Below are 22,500 nucleotides of genomic sequence, written 5' to 3'. Positions count from 1 at the left end.
CAACTATTGGATCCATGGAACTATGTTGTGTAGTCGATTGCTCAGTGAAAGTCATCCATCTTTTGATTAAGAGATAAGAGCTGTTTGAATTTTCGAACGATGTTGTGTTGTCGAATGCGCAGTCCAAATCGATACATCTTCTGATTTAAAAAGAATTACAGCTATCTGAATTATCGAATGATGTTGTGTGGTCTAATGCACAGTAAAAGTCGATCCACCTTTTGATCAACAAATTAGAGCTGTCTGAATTTTCGAACGATGTTGTGTGGTCGAATGCGCGGTGAAAATCGACCCATTTTTTGTTTTAAAAAATTACAGCTATCTGAATTATCCAATGACGTTGTGTGGTCGAATGCGCAGTGAAAATCGATCAGTCTTCTGATTAAGAGATTACAGCTGTCTGAAATTTCGAACAGTGCTGTGTGGTCGATTGCTCAGTAAAAGTCAGTACATATTTTGATTAACAAATTACAGCTCTCTGAATTATCGAACGATGTTATAGTCAACTGATCAGTGGTAAATGATCGGAGCTAAGGCCAGGAGGTAAGGAGGCTGGGCCTGTGGCCAAGGTTTTATCTTCCCTCCAATGTAGCAACTTTTGACTTTCATTTTTGGGTGGATTTTTAGGTGAGACAGCGTATTTGGGAATGTTGCCCCCCCCCCCCCCCCTGTGCGTTTTGAAGCTGGTTAATTATTCATATCTGAACGCTAAGTCGATGATTTGTATTCATCGCTCAGAACGATCTCATGCTTTTTATAGCAGGTAGTGCACGGAGCTGTCTTCGGTTCCCCACTGTTACTGGTTTATGATAAGCTACTTTCTTCTTTTCCACCAAAAGTTTTTTTGTTTTTTGTGGGTTTTTTGTGGGTTTTTTTTCTCTTATTGCTGGCTTTGATCACTCTTGTGGTCACTTTAGTTCAAATACCATATCATGATGTAATGATATATAAAACTTCAATATCGGTGATGGTCACGTTCAGGGTATCGCAGATATCGCGAAGTGTCTGCCATGGGTTCGGTCTCAAACCTTTGAACCCAAAATGGTATGGAGATCGCTATGATGATGATGATGATGATGGTTGTTGTTATAATTGTTTTTGTTGTTATACTTATTATTACTTGTATTTACGTGTCTCTTGTTTTTGTTATCATGATCATTCTGTTGTTTAAAAATAACAGAAGCGGAAAGAGTGCAAATGAGAACATATTTTAGAGGCGTGTTAGACTCGTATGAGCACGATCCGGTGGTCAGACCAGACCACAGCCAGCAAGGCATTAAATAAAACAGGAAGACGCCTTTTGTGTTGACCATGGCTCCACAGATAATGGTATGCAGCTAACCTTGGCTACAGTCGAGAAAATATATGCTAACTTACAGCCCCCGTTAGGAAAATAGTATGCTAAGCACAGTCCCCCCCGAAAGAAAATGGTATGCTAACGAAGGGTATTAGTATGAATCCTTGACACCTCTTCTCAACGTACGCTATCATAATTGGCGCCGCGGGACGGGACGGGACGGACAAGGCCGGTCATTATTCAAGCAGAATTCTGCCGGGGGGGAGGGGGGGGGGGGTGGTTCGATCACTCCGAGAAAGAAGGGAAGGAGGGGGGGGGAGGTATTTTTTAAAAAAATTTAAAAAATAAAAAAGAAAGAAGGAAAAAAGCTGATCGCAGGCAGGACCAGAACAGTTTGGCACCGGTTCAAGCGCGGTACGAACCCTAAAGCTTTCCACCACCACCTCCCAGCCCCGCCCCACCCCCTTTTCTTCCAGACTGACGTGTGTGTGTGTGTGATTGTCGGTGCTACGAGGGACGTAGCGCCGTTGTTGACTTAACGCCTTGTTTAGACCGTTGACAATACCCGCCGTGTGTGTTTTGTCTGCCGGAGATTTTCTGTGTCTTTGAGGGCCGTGGTTGTTTTTTGTTGTTGTCGTTGTCGTCGTTGTTGTTCGGATGGTCGCGCTCGATCGACAGGGGTCAGCTTGAGTGTGGCTGTGAGGTTGGAGTAACTGACTGGTCGGTCTGTTTGTCTGTCTGTCGGTCGGTCGGTCGGTCGGTCTGTCCGCGTGTCGCGGCCAAGGAGGATTAGTTGTTTTGCCCGAAACCGAATCAGTTCACAATTAGCCGTGTGTTGCTTTATCTTGCGGGCTTTTGGTGTTGGTGCTGGTGGCTGTGTTAGTTGCTTTGGTGGGTTTGACGGTGTTCCGTGTCATTTATCTTCAGGACTGAAGGAGAGACTTGGCTAAGTTGGGAATGACTGTGTGAACAGAAAGCTAGAAGTGACTTGTTTCGGATTTATCTCCTTTTGTCGCCATTCGATTTGCAAACGAAGAAGAGTTAAAAGTGAACACATTTTTCATTTACATAATTATACACCTTTTTTTTTTTCATTCAGTTTATAAGTCTGCCTGTTTCTTGGAGTCATTGTCTTAAAGTGACTTTTTTTTCCTCTCTCTCTCTCTCTCTCTCGTGGTGAGCTTACATCAGATTGGAACCCTTATATAATTGTGTTGAAAATAATGAAACACCGAGTGTACAGTAGAGTGTATCCAAGGTGTGACAGTGCCAGACGGAAGTGGGTATGGTGTGGCGGGTCGTTGTTGGGGTGACGGGGGTGTGGGGGGCGGGGGGGGGGGGGTTCTGGTCCAGTTAGTGGGGGGGGGGGGGGGGGGGCGGGAGGGGGGCTTCCTCCTCCGCACGGTCACGCCTTTCCAGTTAATTTTGGGCGGTTTCCTTGGTTTGGACCTTTTCCTTCTTTTCACTTCTTGGTATTGTTTTCATTCGCGTATTGAATTTTTTCCCCCCTTTGTGCCTCTCCATTCTTTTTCCTCTTCCTCGTTGCGTTGCTCCGTGAAGTCGACAACGAGGGTGTGTTGGTAGTGGACACAGAGAGCCAGTGTTAGTGGACACAAAGACCCTACGGTAGTGGACGCAAAGACCCTATGTTAGTGGATACATAGTCCATACGGTAGTGGACACAAAGACCCTGTGTTAGTGGACACAAAGACCCTGTATTAGTGGACACAAAGACCCTACGTTAGTGGACACAGAGACCCTACGTTAGTGGGCACAGAGACCCTACGTTAGTGGACACAGAGACCCTACGTTAGTGGACACAAAGACCCTACGTTAGTGGACACAGAGACCCTACGTTAGTGGGCACAGAGACCCTACGTTAGTGGACACAAAGACCCTACGTTAGTGGACACAGAGACCCTATGTTTGTGGACACAGAGACCCTATTGTTAGTGGACACAGTTCGTGGACACAAAGACCCTATGTTAGTGGACACAAAGACCCAGTGTCAGTGGACACAAAGACCCTCTTTTAGTGGACGGAAATACCCTATGTTAGTAGACACAAAGACCCTACGTTAGTGGACACAAAGACCCCATGTCCAAGTATATAAGGTCTTCGGTGGACAGCAGAACGTCGGCAGGCTTCCGTTTGATCAGGAAATTCATCGAAGGCTGTGGTGGGAGGATAAGAACACACACACACACACACACACACAAAGAGAAGATGTGCATGCGATTGTTGCGGCACGAGTTGTTGTCCCTGCTGCAGTCGGATAACGACAACATCGACATCCCCTCTGTGCACACGTTGTTGCTGAACCACGGGGTAGGTCATGTGGTGTGTGTGTGTGTGTGGAGGGGGTGGGGGGGAGTGTGTGGGAGGGGGAGAGGGGGTGGCAGGTCCAGCTGGTTGCCCACTACTGGCACCCGATTAGACTCCACCCGACTAATGACCGTGCTAATCTGTCAAAGTGCCTCAAATCACCACCACCACCTTGCTGTTTGGGTCATACGCCAGCTAGCGTCAGAGCCCAGGAGACCTCCGGGCGAGTGTATAAGTGTGTACATGTTTTCACACACAGTGCGAGCGACGACCGTGTGAACGTGTGCGGGTCTTTTCATTCCAGGGTAATATTCCGTCAATGCTTCATATCGTATGGGCTTTTAGACTGCTCGATTCCTTTTCCCACGAGAAATGCATGCCTTGGTGTCATACACAGTGTGGGCAGTGAGCGAACACCTGGTGGGGTGGGGGGCCGGGTGGGGGGGGATTCGTGTGTGTGTGTGTGTGTGTGTGTGTGTGTGTGTGGTCTGGTTCCAATCTACTGAATAGTTCACTTGTTTCTTTTGGGCAGTGGTTTCGGTGCCTTGCATTGCAGAAATTGAATAATCCTCCCTCCCCTCCCCCCCCCCTCACTTACCCATCAAACGGCATTTACAGTTTACCGCCATGCGCAGAACATGATAACTATTCTATCAAATGTGTGCACGTTCATCAATAGAAGGGCATGGGAGACTGGTGTGTGCGTGCGCGCGAGCGTGAGAGAGAGAGAGCGAGAGAGAGAGAGCAGATGAGTCCACCCCACTCAAGCGTTGTGCTTGTATCCAAGAAGTCTGTAGGGGGGAATGGTCAACATACATGGTTTCAGTCTGCAGGCTTTGCAGATTGCAGGGGGCGGGATAAAAGGGATGAAAGGCGTGTTTGCGCGATCTGACGATAACTCAACACGTGCACCTGTCGGGCAGTGGGCTGGTATCCGGTGTCTTGTCTTGTTTTGTCTTGTTTTGTTTGCCTAAGTCTCTTCTCTTCACCTGCTTTATCTCCAGCTGAGTAATCGTTTGTTTTTTTGTCCACGCTTCTCTCTCTCCCTTCCCTCTACTCTCTCTCTCTCTCTCTCTCTCTCTCTCTCTCTCTCTTTCCTCAAGGCCTGACTAAGCGCGTTGGATTACGCTGCTGGTCAGGCATCTGCTTGGCAGATGTGGTGTAGCGTATATGGATTTGTCCGAACGCAGTGACGCCTCCTTGAGCTACTGAAACTGAAACTGAATCTCTGTCTCTCTCTCTGTCTCTCTCTCTCTCTCTCTCTCTCTCTCTCTCACACACACACACACACACACACACACACACACACACACACACACACACACACACACACACACACACACACACACATACACACACACACACACAAACACACACAGAGAAGGTACTCCGTGTGTTGTTCGGCGGCGGGGATAAGGAGGAGTGTGTGTGTGTATGCGCGCGCGCGCATATGTGTGTGTGATAGTTGTTTTGTTTCATTGTCAAAGTTGTGTGTTTATCATATCTGTGTCTGTAATCATAACTGTGTCTGCAAATAAGAATAATCATCAGTGTGTGTGTGTGTGTGTGTGTGTTGTTTGCGTCTTGTGTCTCTGCCCCCCACACCCCTTCCCCCTCCTGGTCACCCCTTCCCCCTCCTGGTCACCCCCCCCTCCCCCTCACTCTCTGTGTCTGTCTGTCTGTCTGTCTGTCTGTCTCTCTCTCTCTCTCTCTCTCTCTCTCTCTCTCTCTCTCTCACACACACACACACGCGCGCGCACACACACACACACACACACACACACACACACACACACACACACACATGCTCGGTTTTTCAAAATCGAGTGTGCGCGCGCACGTGTGTGTGTGTGTGTGTCTGTAATGGGTCAAAAGGCCTTCTACAATAAAACATTTTTTTGTTCTCTCTCTCTCTCTCTCTCTCTCACACACACACACACGCGCGCGCGCGCGCGTACACACTCTCTCTCTCTCTCACACAAACACGCGCGCGCGCGCACGCACACACACACACACACCCCCCAAACAATAAACAACGAGCCGACCATCTCACGTGCTGTGCACGCAGTATGTCAACTATGGGTTCCAGTCTCTGGCGGTGGGCGATGCCGGGGAGCCGGGCACTCCAGGAAGAGGAGGTGGCGGAGGAGGAGGAGGAGGAGGTGGGGGGATCGTCGGAGGGAGGCTGGTGGGAGCCAACAGCGTCAACAGCATCATCAACACCTCCCACGGCGGCCAGTACAGTCACCAGCACCACCACGGCGCCAACAGCAACGGCATCGTCGGCGGCTACGGGCCGGAGGAGGAGGAGGCGGGGAGGGTGGTGGGCTGGGCTGTGGGCTTCCCCCGCCTGCTGGCTGACCCTGCCGGTGTGGTCATCTTCACGGTGAGTTGGGGGGAAGGGGGGGGGGGATGCATGCGTGTGTGTGTGTGTGTGTGTGTGTTGGGGTTTGTGTGTGGGGTGGGGGGGGGGGAGGAGATAGATGTGAGTGTGTGTGTTGTGGTTTGTGGTTGGGGGATGGAAGGGGGTGGGAGGGAGATGTGAATGTGTGTTGTTGTTGTGGTTGTGTTGTTTGCCTGAATTGGAGATGGGGAAGAGAGGTGTGTGTTGTGGTTGTGTGTGTGTGTGTGTGTGTGTGTGTGTGTGTGACTGCATGGGCACTGGTTACCGCCTGACAGCTGTTTGCTGGACCCAGTGGTGTGTGATGAGTGATGTCCATTGTAAGTTAGAGGTTAGGGGGTTAACAGTGTAAAGTCCACGTCTTTCTCTCCTCATCACTTCTCCCCCCTCCCTACTCCCTCACCCTCACCCACCTTCACCTCTCTGGGGGAAGGGTAGGAGTGTTAGGTTTGTGGATAAGCCTGTCTGTGTGAGAACACTCTGTGTGTGTGTGTGTGTGTGTGTGTGCGCGCGCGCGTGTGTGTGTTAGTGGATAAGCCTGTCTGTGTGAGAACACTGTGTGTGTGTGTGTGTGTGCGCGCGCGCGCGCTCGCGCCTGCATGTGTATGTGTGATTAGATAAGCCTGTCTGTGTGAGAACACTGTGTGTGTGTGAGTGTGTGTGTGTGCGCCTGTGTGTTTGTGTTAGTGGATAAGTCTGTCTGTGTGAGAACACTGTGTGTGTGTGTGTGTGTGTGTTTGTTCGCCTGTGTGTGTGTGTTAGTGGATAAGCCTGTCTGTGTGAGAACACTGTGTGTGTGCGCCTGCATGTGTGTGTGTTAGTAGATAAGTCTGTCTATGTGAGAACACTCTGTGTGTGTGTGTGTGTGTGTGTGTGTGTGTGTGTGTGTGCGCACGCCTGTGTGTTTGTGTTAGTGGATAAGTCTGTCTATGTGAGAACACTGTGTGTGTTCGTTCTTTAGTTTAACGTCTTTTCACTGTAAGTGATATTTGACGGAGTGTGTGTGTGTGTGTGTGTGTGTGCCTGCGTGTGTGTTTGCATGTATGTTAGTGGATAAGCCTGTCTGTGTGAGAAAACTGTGTTTGTGTCTGTGTGCCTGTGTGTGTTAGTGAATAAGCCTGTCTGTGTGAGAACCCTGTGTGTGTGTGTGTGTTAGTGGATAAGCCTGTCTGTGTGAGAACCCTGTGTGTGTGTGTGTGTTAGTGGATAAGCCTGTCTGTGTGAGAACTCTGTGTGTGTGTGTGCCTGCGTGTGTGTTTGCATGTGTGTGTGTGTTAGTGGATAAGCCTGTCTGTGTGAGAACACTGTGTGTGTGTGCCTGTGTGTGACCAGGTACATTCATGAGTCCGGCCTGATTGAGAGAAAGAGCATGAATTTATTCAGACTGTATGGGTGAAGATGTGTTTTTCTAAAAGAAGAAAATATTGGTCTTTTTATATTTCATTATGTTGTAGCAGTTGCCATCTGTTTTATTATCAGTAATACTAATACCAATCCAAGAAATAGAATGGAATAACATGTTTTTAATGGGAAGGTGTGTGAATACGTATCTGTTTGACACCAAACTTTCTCTGTTCCTTTTTAGGATCAGTAGTTTGCACCTCACTTGTACACATTATTATTTGTATATGCATTGATTGAATGACCTTCTGTTTTCCCTGCTGGCACTTAGGCAGCCATGCTCCATGTTCAGGAGGGGAATGTTTTTCTGACTGTGATGACTTGGTTTGTGTGTGTGTGCAGGAATTCCTCAAGAAGGAGTTTAGTGAGGAGAACATTGTCTTCTGGACGGCCGTGGAGGCGTTCAAACAGATCACAGATGATGAGTTGGTGAGTTCGGCTCCTGTGACGTTTGTTTGTTGGTTTGTTTGTCTTTTTTTTGTATTGTATTACTATTTGACACAACAGATCCCCCCGAAAGCGGAGTATGGCTGCCTACATGGTGGGGTAAAAATGGTCATACACGTAAAAGCCCACTCATGTACATATGATTGAACGTGGGAGTTGCAGCTCACGAACACAGAAGAAGAAGAAGACACAACAGATTTCTCTGTGTGAAATGAGGTGCTTTTTCCATGGAGTTCATGTCACTGCAGGGCAGCACTGCTTATTTACAGCAACAACCAAAAAAAAAAGAAAGAAGAGTTCGTTTCTGAATTGTGTTGTGTTGTATTACTATTTATCACAACAGGTTTCTCTGTGTGAAATGCAAGGTGCTCTGCCCAAGGAGAATAATTGTGTCGCTACAGTGCAGTCCTTTATTCAGCCGGACTTCTTCCCACTCTCATGACTGCATTACTTTTCTTCAGCAAAATCAACAACACCACTTGAAGGTATACAGAAAGTAGTGACTGCACTTCAGATTCTTGACACATTGACCTCATTTCAGCATGGCTCAGCAGTCAAGGGGTTAAAGTAAGGTTCCTGTGCTTGTGGGGAAGATTAAAAGCTGAGGAGATAAATGGGTGGAAAAAAACAAACAAACTGTATCAGGTATGATAAGTGTATGATAAGTGTAGTTTCTTTATCTGCTGTTCTGTCAAGGGATTAAAGTAAGCTTCATGTGCTCATGGGGAAGATAAAAGCTGAGAATATATTCAGATACGTACTCTCCTGAGTGGTAATTCCAATTTAACATAAACATGCTGATATTTGAAACTGTACACAAATTCATCACTGAATCCAGTAGATTTTAAGAAGCACTGTTCTAGGTGTGTAGGTGACTCACTATATCTTATATACTGAACATGTAATCTTTCCATACTTCCTGTCTAGTCGGTCTATTCAAGTATGATTATGTGTTATGTTATTCCTTCTCCATGTGTATCTTTTTCTTCTTCTTTTTTTCTCTCTTTTCTGTGTCTTATTCATTGACTTCTTGTTTTTCTTACCTTTTTCTGCTTTCTGTTGTGAAGAACCTATCTTAAAAATGATGTTTATATTCATTGTAAATTCTTTAAATATATTATTCTCCACCGCTGTTCAAAAAAAAAAAGGGGGGGAGGGAACAGTGTATGTCTGCAATGACTGTCATTTACATGCAGTTGGAAAATGTGTATTTCAACATAATTGCAAATGTGTAGTGTCTACCAGCCGTCAAACGAAACAAATGTATTTAATCACATCCCTGAGCACAATATAAGCTGTTAGCTTGTTGTTGCTCCGCTGTCTGTCTGTACATGCGTGACATGTTTACTGAATAAAGTTTTGTTTAAACCAAAAGCTGAGGGGATAAATGGATGGAAAAAATAAACAAACTTTATTATGTATGATAAGTATAGTTTCTTTATCTGCTGTTCTGTCTTAGTCTCGCACACCTGGGCCTCTATATTTGTGTTTGCGCGCACACACTCAGTGTCTAAAATATGCTTATGCATGTGCTCGCAGTGAATCTTGAGTCATGCATATGTACTCAGATGCTTGCATACAAGCACAGACAAGTAATGCATGAATTACATGCATGCACAGACTTGTTCTCACCAGTGATGAGAGCCCCAAAGGATCTACAGACACCATGCAGACATGTACATTGGCCAACACAAAAATATCCTCTTGCAGATCTGATCTATGCTTTCATGTGTAACATTTCATGGAGAAATATAATATTAGAAATATAGTGTTGTGAAAAAACGTCAGAATGAAAATGACAACAGCGACAACAATAAAGCTTTTTTTTTCCCCCTCTTTTAAATTTTTTTTAATATATTTTTTTAATTTAAAAAGCTAGGCTTACATGTGATTAAATTTGTTTATATAGTGTCCATGGTCAAAAGTGCAAGGGGGAGGGATCGAGGAAAGAGTGTTGATGAAAAAAAAAACCAAGGGGGGGGGGGAGGGGGGGGGGGGACAAAAAAGAAGGGGAAAAAAAACAACAACCAACAATCCAATATCGCTTTTGAACTTATCTGGAACTGGGGTTGTTGCTCCTGATGCATACACAAACAGTGCGTTTGTTGACCAAGTTGAATGAAGGGCAGTAGGGGACTGTTCGTAGATTGGAGTTCTCCTGGGGCAAAGTACACAGGAAAAAAAAAAAAAAAAAAAAGGTTAGCGCCGTGTTGGTGTGAAAGAAGCCAGTTGGAGGAGGAGGGGGGGTGGGGGGGAGTCACATCAAGCAGATTGTGTGGAAGCAGTATTGCAGGACAGGTAATTGACTGCCTGATGTTATTTGTTGTGGGGAGACCGTGTAATTGTGCTGCCTGCATTATTTCTTGTTGTAGAGGGGGTCCTGTTCTTTTTGGGGTACTCTTTTCTTTCTTCGTTTTTTTTTTTGTTTTGTTTTTTTTCCCCTTTCTTCAATGAACCCACATTCTTTTCTTTTCGAAAAGGAATCTTTGTGGCCTGACGGGGTGGGTTTTTGTTGTTGACATTTCCCCCAACAAAACTCTGCAAGGAAACCCTGTGACAATGATCAAGAATGTTGCTGCTCTTATAGGGGTTGTGTGTGTGTGTGTGTGTGCGCACCCAGGTATGTCATGGGGATGTGGATGTAATGTGTATACATTAGTGTGTATGTGTGAGTGTATGTCAAGTCAAAATGATCTTTATTGATGGTAAAAGAATAAGCTTGCACAGCTTTTTTTTATCCTGCCCTCAGGAGAAAAAAAAAAAGACAAGAAAATAGAAGAAAAGAGGGAGGGGGGTAGGAAGAGTATAACGTGAAAAATAAATCAAGCGCGATAAGACACACAAATTCTATGGTGGAAAAACAGTATACGGACAATTAGCAAATGAACATAATTATATACATGATGTCGACACAATTATACATACAAAAGCAGCATCCTTACATCATTAACAAAGATATTTTGGAAGAGAGACTGTGAGGGTGGGACTGAAGACAGACGGACAGACAGACAGACAGAACTGATAAAGTACAAGTTCAGAAAGGGAGGAAAAGAAGGTTGGAGTCAGAAGACGGAGAGAAAGTTACAAACAGACGGGTAAACAATAGACAGTCAGGAATGTGAGAATGCTGTGTATGCATGTACGGCTATATGTTGAGTGGATGCATGTATACTGGTGTGTTCATGATTTTGTGATCGTTTGTCGGCTAAAATGGTTGTTTTTATTTGCTTAATTATTTTTCTATGTCGTATGATTTGTATAGGTTTTTGAGGTTTTTGCTACTGATTCTCATGAGCAAATAATGTAAGAGCCTCCCGTTCTATGTTTTCCAAACAGTTTATGTGAGTAGAAAGTTTAAAATGTTTATTTTATTTTGTTTTATTTCATCATCATCTTGGATCAAATGGATGGTGGATAAAAAGCTAATACTGAAAGCATGGCTTGGTTTAGCTGAACCCATCTGTTGATGATCACAAGTAAATGTCCTATGAACAGCAAATGGTGATTGTTTCAGTATGGTTATTGAAGTCTGTCTCTAATTGTAGGTTCATACATCAGCCTTTTTACTCATACATTTATTTGTTATTTATCTTATTGATAAATCTTCTTTGGTCCAACACTCGGCTTATATCACAGATTGACATAAGTTTACATTTGGGCCAACAGTAAAGTGAGAGCTGTATTATCAATGGTTTCTCCAGTCAATGGGAAACCATTTGCAGCTTAGTCTTTTGTGAAGGACTATGACTCTCAAACTAGGAGGCAAAATTGCACTGTCTCTTAGTGCTGCAGCCTTGTGGGCTAGTTGGCCTTTGGGAGCCATCCCAACGCCGACTGTCCTAAAACCCTCTTGGCCGAGAGAGTGGGGATGTAACTTGGGCAAGACACTCTCCACTATAATCAAATTCTAGCCCAAACAGTCGGAACAGCAGTTGCCTCCTCTGCTGTTCTGATGGTCATAGTCGGACACGACTGACTACATACATACAAATCTTCTGCCAGCTGTATCTCATCCAAGGTGAGATAGCAACTGAGAAAAGACTTTGGGGGGATACCAACCAAACGTAATTGAAGGGAATTTTTGGCAAAGTAGGGATACCAACCAGATGTCGTAATTGAAGGGAATTTTTGGCAAAGTAGGGATACCAACCAGACGTTGTAATTGAAGGGAATTTTTGGCAAAGTAGGGATACCAACCAGATGTCGTAATTGAAGGGAATTTTTGGCAAAGTAGGGATACCAACCAGACGTTGTAATTGAAGGGAATTTTTGGCAAAGTAGGGATACCAACCAGACGTTGTAATTGAAGGGAATTTTTGGCAAAGTAGGGATACCAACCAGATGTAATTGAAGGGAATTTTTTGCAAAGTAAGGATACCAACCATACATTGTAATTGAAGGGAATTTTTGGCAAAGTAAGGATACCAACAAAACGTAATTGAAGGGAATTTTTGGCAAAGTAAGGATACCAACCAGACGTTGTAATTGAAGGGAATTTTTGGCAAAGTAGGGATACCAACCAGACGTAATTGAAGGGAATTTTTGGCAAAGTAGGGATACCAACCAGACGTTGTAATTGAAGGGAATTTTTGGCAAAGTAGGGATACCAACCAGACGTTGTAATTGAAGGGAATTTTTGGCAAAGTAGGGATACCAACCAGGCATTGTAATTGAAGGGAATTTTCGGCAAAGTAGGGATACCAACAAAATGTAATTGAAGGGAATTTTTGGCAAAGTAGGGATACCAACCAGACGTAATTGAAGGGAATTTTTGGCAAAGTAGGGATACCAACCAGACGTAATTGAAGGGAATTTTTGGCAAAGTAAGGATACCAACCAGACGTCGTAATTGAAGGGAATTTTTGGCAAAGTAGGGATACCAACCAGACGTAATTGAAGGGAATTTTTGGCAAAGTCAGAAAGTCATCATCAATTTTGCGCTCTTAGTTTAACGGACCAACTATTCAGGAGTTGAAAGAGAATATAAAAGGAAAAGGCATTGTTTGTTTTGCACTGCCAGTTTAAAGACTGTTCATAGTTTATGTGTTAGCACCCAGCACATTCCACCCTGCAGTGCGTTTTGTCAGGTGAAGGGTCGGCCTTGTGTTGAGAAAGGGGCGGGTTGGTTATAAGGCGTCTGTTTGCCAGACTGATAGCGCTAATCAGCTGTGTCGCAACTATTCAGGGGGAACAACGCTAGTGTCTTGTGGCTGGAAAAGAATGAAAGATTGTCGAGAGATTTTTTTTTTTTTTTTTTTTTTTTTTTTTTTTCCCGAATAGAGGCAAGACTGGATGTTGATGTTTATGGGATTCTGTTGTGCCCTTTACCCATAAATCAGGCAGTGCTTTGCAGTGCCTCTGGCACACAGAGAGCTGAATGTCTGTCCGTTCTAAACAGGCGCACGGGGGTGGATTGGGGAGGGGACACATTGTTCTTAGTACATTTATTGCTTATACTTAGGCAAGGAGATTTATGGTGGTGTTCTTGGTACAATGGATGGTGGATAAAAAGCTAGTACTAAAGCTAATATTGTCGTCCATTTTGCGCTCTTTGTTTAAATGACTGACCATTCAGGAGTTGAAAGAGAATATAAAAGAAAAAGGCTGAGATTTAGCAGGTGGAAGACTTATCAATAAGATAAATGATTAAACAAATAAATGTATGAGTAAAAGGCTGATGTATGAACCTACAATTAGAGACAAACACGTAAATGCCCAACTGATTAACTGGCATCTGTCTTCTGCTCTCTTCTTCTTACTTAGACTGCTGAGGTAATCAATTTAATCATTTTTCCACTCCAAAAATGGAATATGGCTGCCTATTATGGTCGGTCATTTAAACTAAGAGCGCAAAATGGACAACAACTTTCTGACTTTGCCAAATGGTGCTGGATGGGTATTGTCAGCTGATAAATTTCAACTTGTTAAACTGTTTATTGTTGGTTGGTTGTTGTTTTTTTCCCCCAGCACTATTTATGTTTGGTTGGTTGCTGTTTTATATGCAAGGTGTATTTTTTTAAATATGGAGTTTCTTTCGTAATTTCTGTTTTCGAAGAAATACTCCTAACAGTGGTCTAGGGTGTCAGATGGATTGAAACATGAAAAGAAATACTGTGTTGTAGTAACCATAATTCAGCCCTCATGCTGTTTTCCGTGTTGCAGTAACCATTGTTCAGCCCATGCACAATTTTTATTATTATGGTAACCATTATTCAGCCAGTGTGTGCATTGGTTTTATCTAGACTGCTTTGGTAATCAATTCCACCCCCAAAACGGAATATGGCTGCCTATATGGCAGAGTAAAAAGGGTCATACATGTAAAAGCCGACTCATGTACATATGAGTGAACGTGGGAGTTACAGCTCATGAACGAACAAGAAGAAGAAGAATTTATTTCCAGTTCATAAGGGTCATGATTTGTTGTAGGATTGCTCAGTAGTAATATGTTTTAGCCAGAGAGAGGCATTCTTCATTGAGGAGAGAAAATGAGGAACAGGAAAAGACCAGCAGCAACAACAACAACAAATATGTATACATATATATGTGTGTGAATGTATAAAGATTAATAATAATAATAATAATAATGGATACTTATATAGCACACTATCCAGAAATCTGCTCTGGGTGCTTTACAAAAACGCTTTGTTAACATAAAACATTACATCTATGTTACATACACACACCAAAATATGACTACACACACACACACACACACACACACATGCACACGCACACGTGCGCACACACACACACACACACACACACACACACACTGCGTACATACATTTTAACAATACATGTGTATCTAACAACTACCCTAACACATACGCACACATAGGCAGGCACAAACTTACATAAACGCACGTGCACACAATACACATTCATATACATGCATGTAGTTATGTACACAAGAAGATGAGAGCAGAAGAAAAGTTGCCAGTTAATCAGTGGGGCATTCACGTGTCTGTACCAATGATTGATTTAACCCCTTGACTACTACTGCTGATGATGAGTAATGCTTGTCAGTGAAGGGCTGTCACCTCACTGAGACAGATAAGACAGAGCTGACAGGTAAAGACGTCAGTCACCACTCTGTGTCTGGACTTCCCCCTCTTGGGACGGCATTACTTTCATTCAGAAAAATCAACGACACCATTGACAAGCACGGCAAAAAGTAGTAACTGCCATTCAAACTCATCGCCACACTGAGCTCATTTCACCAAGGTTCACCATTCAAGGGGTTAACACATGTTTGCATGTGATGGCCTAGAGGTAACGCGTCCGCCTAGGAAGCGAGAGAATCTGAGCGCGCTGGTTCGAATCATGGCTCAGCTGTCGATATTTTCTCCCCCTCCACTAGACCTTGAGTGGTTGTCTGGACGCTAGTCATTTGGATGAGACGATAAACCGAGGTCCCGTGTGCAGCATGCACTTAGCGCACGTAAAAAGAACCCACGGCAACAAAAGGGTTGTCCCTGGCAAAATTCTGTAGAAAAATCCACTTTGATAGGAAAAACAAATAAAACTGCACGCAGAAAAATATACTAAAAAATGGGTGGCGCTGTAGTGTAGCGACGTGCTCTCCCTGGGGAGAGCAGCCCGAATTTCACACAGAGAAATCTGTTGTGATAAAAAGAAATGCAAATGCAAATACAAATACAAACCTGTTGAGGTCAAGTTTTTAAGTGACGTTTGGATCACGGAATCGCTCCAATGTGACTTGTGTTTGAGGGGGGCTAAGGTCTGATGCATTTGTGAGAGAGAACACCTGTAGGATATCAAGATACCATCAGAAAAGATCTTTCGAACAGGATATGTAAACAAGGTGTGATCAGTGATCCAAAAGACTGCGACGGATGACACTCGGAAAAACAGATGATAGATAAGATACTGTGATTTTGTTCTGACGGTGTTTTTTCTTCTTCTTTTTTTTCTCTCTCTCTCTCCCCCTTATTAGTAAATAGGTGCGACTTCAGTGGATCTGATTTCACTGGGTGTTATTTTACTTAGCTTGGATTGTGACACCTAGTTTGATATAAAAGAAATATATATATATATATGTGTTTTAGAGACAAAAACACTAGTCTGATGTGTTGGTGCTGTCATGTTTGAATAGAGTTGCAGTGACCTATTTTTATTGTTTACCTTAGCCGCAAGGGACTTGTGGTTCAAACCCTGTGTGGTCCTTTGTGTCCCTGTTCTTGTCAGGTTGCTCCTTGTCACTCTGTCACTAGCCTCTGTCTGTCTGATTGTCCTGTGTGTTTTGTTCTGGTGCTGGTGCGTGCACGTGTCTGTGTACTGTTCATTTGTTTGTTCGTAGTTCATGTAATTATGCACACTGCAAGTTCATACATATGCACATGCATGCTTGCACACACACACACACACACACACACACTCTCTCTCTCTCTCTCTCTCTCTCTCTCTCTCTCACACACACACACACACACACACACACACACACACACACATTCTCTCTCTCTCTCTCTCTCTCTCTCTCTCGCTCTCTTCCGCTCTCTCCCTCCCTCCCTCTCTCTCTCCCTCTCTCTCTCTTGCTCCCTCTCTCTCCCTCCCTCTCTCTCTCTCTCTCTCGCTCTCTCTCTCCCCTCTCTCACCCTTTCTCTCTCTCTCTCTTTCTCTCTCCATCGTTGTGATGTTTACTTTTTTGTTGTTGTTTTTTTTCCTTCCCTTTTCTTTTTTCTTGCATACACAGTTGTTGCAGTGTGTGATTCGTTGTATTTGTTTAGTTTTTGTAATCGCCCCCTTGTCAGAATGGCTGTAAATGCTTTTGACAGTAGATCATCATGTCATGCCTTGTCATGTCGTATCATGTCTCTCTTTCCATTATGCACACATTTGGTAAATTGTTCTTAATACAACAACAAAAAAAGAATCACAAACCATTTTCAGATCCACATAGAACGTAAATTGTTCTGGAAAAAAAAAAGGAAAAAAGGAAGAATGACAAACCATTTTCAGAACCCCATTGAACATGTCCAAACAATTTGTGAGGGCCAATGACAGTGTACCCCCCCCCCCCACCCACCCCCCAAAAAAAAGCCACCCAAAAACCTAGATACAGCCTTGGCAGCACCCTGACTATCAGAAAAAAAGAAACCCCAACAAGAGGCCCCACAAGAATACCCCGAGGCAGCAATTTGCTCTAATTGTAGACAGCAGGCCTGCCGCTCCCAATACAGCAGCTGAAGCGAGACGGGGACGGGACGGGAGGGAAAGAATGGTGTGTAAGAGAACCACTTGTTTTGGAGACTCTGCGGTCTCCTGCTGATCGAGATCAAGGGGGTAGAGAGGTAGCTTCGCAAGGCAAGCTGATCCGGGTGGAGTGTGTCCACCCGGCTATTGAGGGGTGGCGGGGCTTGAACAATGCTGATTGCTGTCTTTGTGTCTCCGGCACTGCAGGGAGCGAACCTGGCTTTTTTATCAGCGGGATTCTTCTCTCCCAACCCCCCAACCCCCACCCCCCTCCACCCTTCCACACACCTTGTCTCTGAGGGGACAGTGGGGAGGGTTTGGTTTGGGTGTGTCCACTAAGCTTTTATCTGGAATCAGGGAGTTGGGGAGAGACTAGTGGGGGCTTGTGAAAGCTTGGAAGCTGTATGAATGGTTTTTCTCTTCTGTGGTAGAGAATTGTTCTGTGAAAATGTTGTTTTGTGTGTGTGTTTGTTTATATATGAATATGAATTTGTTTACTGAGTGATGCAACTCGGGTGGTGTACTGTGGATGAAATGCCTTTAAAAAAAAATTTTTTTTTTTTTTTAAGCGTTTGTGTCACCATTTCATCAGCTAACATTTCAACAATTTTTATTTTAGAGGGAAAAAAAGTAATCTTGTTTATCATTATTATTATTATGTTGTTATATTTGTATTTTGTATTTCTTTTTATCACAGCATATTTCTCTGTGTGAAATTTGGGCTGCTCTCCCAAGGGAGAGTGCATCGCAACACTACAGTGCCACCCATTTTTTTGTATTTTTTTCTGCTGTGCAGTTTTATTTGTTTTTCCTATCGAAGTGGATTTTTCTACAGAATTCTGCCAGGAACAACTCTTTTTGTTGCCGTGGGTTCTTTAACGTGCGCTAAGTGCATGCTGCATACAGGACCTCGGTTTATCATCTCATACAAATGACTAGTGTCCAGACCACCATTCAAGGTCTAGTGGAGGGGGAGAAAATATCAGCGGCTGAGCCGTGATTCGAACCAGTGCGCTCAGATTCTCTCGCTTCCTAGGCGGACGTGTTACATCTAGGCCATCACTCCACAATACTACTACTACAATTATAATATGTATGCATTCTCTCTCTCTCTCTTTCTCTGTCTGGTGGGGTTGATGAACAAAAGGGTCATAACACATAAAATGCTGCATGTGTGTCTGAGTTCATGTGAGTGTGTGTGCGTGTGTGAAATCTGATTGAATGACACAGAAAACGAATGATGAGCGCCCAGTGGCATCCATCAGTCGGCTTTACCCAGGTAGGGAGCCAGTCATGCAAATGACCCAGTGTTTGTAAAACGCTTAGAGCTTGGTCTCCGACCAAGGATAGGTGATATGTAAGTGTCCATATCATCATATCAACGTAATCATCATCTGTGTGCATGTATGTGTATGCGTGTGTGTATATATTTATATATAAATTTATATGTATTCTTCTTCTTCGTTCATGGGCTGCAACTCCCATGTTCGCTTGTATGTACACGAGTGGGCTTTTACGTGTATGACCATTTTTACCCCGCTGTTTAGGCACCCATACTCCGTTTTCGGGGGTGTATATATTTAAATCTATACTCTAATCATTATTACTGTTGTTGTTTGTGGACGACCAGAGTGTGAACGTAACTGTATTGTGTGCCCTGTCAGAGACGGAGCAAGGCGAGGGAGATCTACAACAGCCATCTGAGCAGCCAGGCGAGCGACCCGGTCAACGTGGACAGCACGGCACGACAGCTGACGGAGCAGTGCCTGGACAGCCCCTCCCCCACCATGTTCGATGCTGCCCAACAACAGGTCGGTCTCTTCTTCTCCTCCTCCTCTGTTCGGGGGCTGCAACTCCCATGTTCACTCGTATGTACACGAGTGGGCTTTTATGTGTGTGACCATTTTTACCCCCACCATGTAGGCAGCTGTACTCTGTTTTCATGGGTGTGTATGCTGGGTATATTCTTGTTTCCGTAACCCACCAAACACTGACATGGATTACAGGATCTTTAACGTGCGTGTTTGATCTTCTGCTTGCGAAAACACATGAAGGGGGGTTCAGGCATAAGCAGGTCTGCGCATATGTTGACCTGGAAGATCATAAAATCTCCACCCTTTACTCACCAGGTGCTGTTGCTGAGATTTGAACCCATTTCCCACTGATTGAAAGTAACTCTTTAACCACTCGGCTATTGCACCCCGTCATCAATCTGTTCAGTCCTGGGGGGATAACTCTTATGGAGACCCAATTATTTAAATGGATGAAGTCATTTTCCAGTGATGGGAATGTTTTGGCCATGTTTGAAAATTTTCAACGCTGTTCATACAAAATCACCAAAACATTCATCTTATACATAATCAGAAAGTGTACTATCTTTCTTCTAGCTTTCAAAGACAGGTTTTTTTTTCATCAGATGTTTCTAAATATTTTTAAACAAATATTTAAAGTATGTCACCAGATACTGAAAAACAGGGGGAAAAATGTGTATTGTTCTTACCATTGTCAGGGTCAGTCATCAAAACTTTCATAATCACTTTCAAAGTCATTATCTCGTACAACAATTTGCATGTCTTTATCATTAAAAAATTATCAGAAAATTCATCACAGTTGTGAAGGAGGCCAGGTATAATGTTTGAACCTTGTTGTGTCTCAAATTCTGTCACTTCTCACAGTAAGACTGGTAGTACACCTCCATTTTGGTTGAGAAAGTAACCTTTGACATGTGTCAAAACAGCTGAAATGTAGTATTATCGGCTGTAGCTACTTTCGTTTTCTCCGCATAGGCGGATAGTAGTTTGCACAGGACAGGAATGTCAGACCCCTGCCGGAGTTTGCACTAGTGGGTCACAGTAAGCATGTTACTTAAACGTAATTTTAGGAAGAAAATTTCCTATTTATGCACGGTCTAAAGGGAAAAAAAAACCTGTGTGTAGAAAAATGGTCACTCTAAAAGACATCTCCCACACTATTTTCCATGATGCCTATTTCCCATTGTGTTTATTTCCCACGGTGTCTATTTCCTATTTCCCATGGTGTCTGTTTCCCACGGATATTTACCTCAGTGTCTTTGATGGCCTTTTTCATGTATTTTTTGTTTTGGCTTTTTTATGATTTTTTGTAATCTGGGGATGATAAATTAAACTGAATGGCTGGCGTCCTCAGCATGGTCTAGTCTTATTTGCCATAAGGAGTTAAATGGTTAGGATACTGTGTCATGAACTGTGTTTTGTGGGTGTGTTTTAGTGGGGGGTTTTTTTGTTGTAAATGTGAGTTTCGTGTTGACGCGGTTGAGCGTTTGTATGGTTTGACAGTCCTGATATGGCCCTGTGCGGTTGGCTGGACTACAAGCAACGAGAACAAGAACAAGAACCCCAGTGTCTTGTTCCCACTGTGTGTATTTCCCTCTGTGTCTTACCACCCCTCTCACAGCCACAGGGTGTGTGCCGTTCTGTCCTGCCAGATTTTCCAGCTGATGCGCACGGACAGCTACAGCCGCTTCCTCAAGTCGGACCTGTACAAAGGTCACCTGATGCGTGAGATGGAAGGTCAGCCTCTGTCCGTCCCCAACAGCGTGACGACCTCTCAGGCTCCCCAGCCAGACGGCAAGAAAAAGGTAACAGCATTGTTCCAGATTAACGCATTGTTTTGCGATTTTTAACACGTTTCTGACCAAGGAAAATCTGCTGAATTGCTGCCTCTGGGCCAGTCAGATTTCCTACATTGTGTGTGTGTTTGTGTGTGTGTGTGTGTTAATGCTTGGTATTATGATCGAGTTGATTATAATGGTTGTTCTAGTTCACTGTTTGGTTGGGGTGACTGTTGTTCGCATGGGATGGTTTTGGATATTTTTACATGTGGCTGTGATTTTGTGTAAAAAGTTTCTCTTCTGTTATATTTTACTTGTGTGATGTGCCTTGAGCATTATTGCATTTTAATGAAAGGTAGGATAGAAATAAACTAGTAATATTATTATTATTAAATTTGACAATAGCAGTCAACTCTTAAGGTTGTGTCACGCTGCCTTAATTTCAATCAAATTTTTGAAGACTACATTCACAGAAAATTCGGAGAGTAGTTTTCACCTGACTCTTGTGCTGTGAAGTCTGACATCCATGAGTTGCCTGTGGAAACAGACAAAACAAAAAGTAGCGGTCACGACCGGTTATTTGTTGGTTGTTGTCCACAGGTAGATTTTTCGCAGGACCAACAATTTTCTTATTTTAGGTCGGAAATGTGTTAGTTGTTACTGTCGGTGTTCTTGTTTTGTTCTGTGGAGGATGGGCAAGTGAGGGCTTTTTAGAAATACTTTTTTGTGATTTGTTGGTTTTTGCTGGTATGTTACACATTGTTTCTGTTTCATCTTGTGTGTTATCCTCGTCATTGTTGTGTTGATGTTCAGATTGTTACAGCTGTTGTTGTAAAAGCAACCCATTGGGTGTGGGTAGAGAGCCAGTTGTGTGAATGACCCCTTGTTTGTAAAGCGCTTTTAGCTTGGTCTTCAACCAAGGATAGGCGATGTATAATCATGTAATATAATCATAGTAGATTGATGGATAATTGAAAACATTTGGCCTAGTTTGCTTTGTTTTTTTCTCTGTGTGTGTGTGTGTGTGTGTTGGTTTATATACTTTCTGTGATTCTCAGTATCTCTTGATCTCTTGTGTATTAGTGTATCACTGTATGTCAAGACACTGAGTCATTGTGTGGGAAGATGCTTTCACCAGCTATTTTTTGTTTGTTTGTTTCTTGCTGATAATATCTAGTTTGTTGTTTTACTTTTTGTTTGTTTGTTGTCTTTAGTGAAAGCTTTTCATACAAACATCAAGCAAGACCATTGGACATGGAGAACTTATTTGTTGAGTGATGTGATATTGGAGAAGTTATTTGTTGAGCAATGTGATATTGGTGTCGAGTATCGTGAAGTGAGATGTGCATTGGTTAAGCATGTGTGATGTGTGATACGTATGCTGAGAATTATGTTGTGTGGTGATTTTTTTTGCGTTTGTGTGTGTATGCAAATTAGTCATTTTAGAGTATTTGGTTGGATGTCTATACAGGGTTTTGTGGTGCATGTTTGTCATTTTTAATGTACTTTGAACGCATGTTTTGCATGTCGGTTTTGACAGTGTTGGAGCAAATGAGCATGTCTTACATGGAAAGGTGCTTTACAAATTAGATTATTGTTATTATAATGATTATCATTATTACGTAAGCAAAATAAGACAAAGTAGATAGGGCACAATTCAATGGATGAGTCCCACCAGAGTCCGCAACAACAGTCTACCCCTGAATCAATCACATCAGTCATCAGACTATGATATCTACCAAACAAACAAACAAACAAAAACTATAAAATAAAATAAAAACACACACTTACAAACAGTAGAGGATGAATTTCATTTCTTAGATGACT

General features: G+C 43.4%; 1 protein-coding gene across 3 annotated transcripts in view; it reads left to right on the top strand.

The window, feature by feature from the left end:
* LOC143299451 (regulator of G-protein signaling loco-like) overlaps positions 1–22,500 on the top strand; it is a 107,116-nt gene that overhangs the window by 54,557 nt on the left and 30,059 nt on the right. For all 3 annotated transcript variants that reach the window (XM_076612672.1, XM_076612662.1, XM_076612680.1), the window contains exons 5-8: positions 5,712–6,008; positions 7,767–7,853; positions 18,749–18,895; positions 20,548–20,700. In XM_076612672.1, coding sequence (XP_076468787.1) covers positions 5,712–6,008; positions 7,767–7,853; positions 18,749–18,895; positions 20,548–20,700 — 684 coding nt within the window. The remainder of the gene's footprint in view (positions 1–5,711; positions 6,009–7,766; positions 7,854–18,748; positions 18,896–20,547; positions 20,701–22,500) is intronic.

This window comes from Babylonia areolata, chromosome 2, assembly GCF_041734735.1.
Source record: "Babylonia areolata isolate BAREFJ2019XMU chromosome 2, ASM4173473v1, whole genome shotgun sequence".
Classification (NCBI taxonomy): domain Eukaryota; kingdom Metazoa; phylum Mollusca; class Gastropoda; order Neogastropoda; family Buccinidae; genus Babylonia; species Babylonia areolata.
The sequence above is the reverse complement of the archived record's forward strand: the minus strand, read 5'-3'. Positions and strand labels throughout refer to the sequence as shown.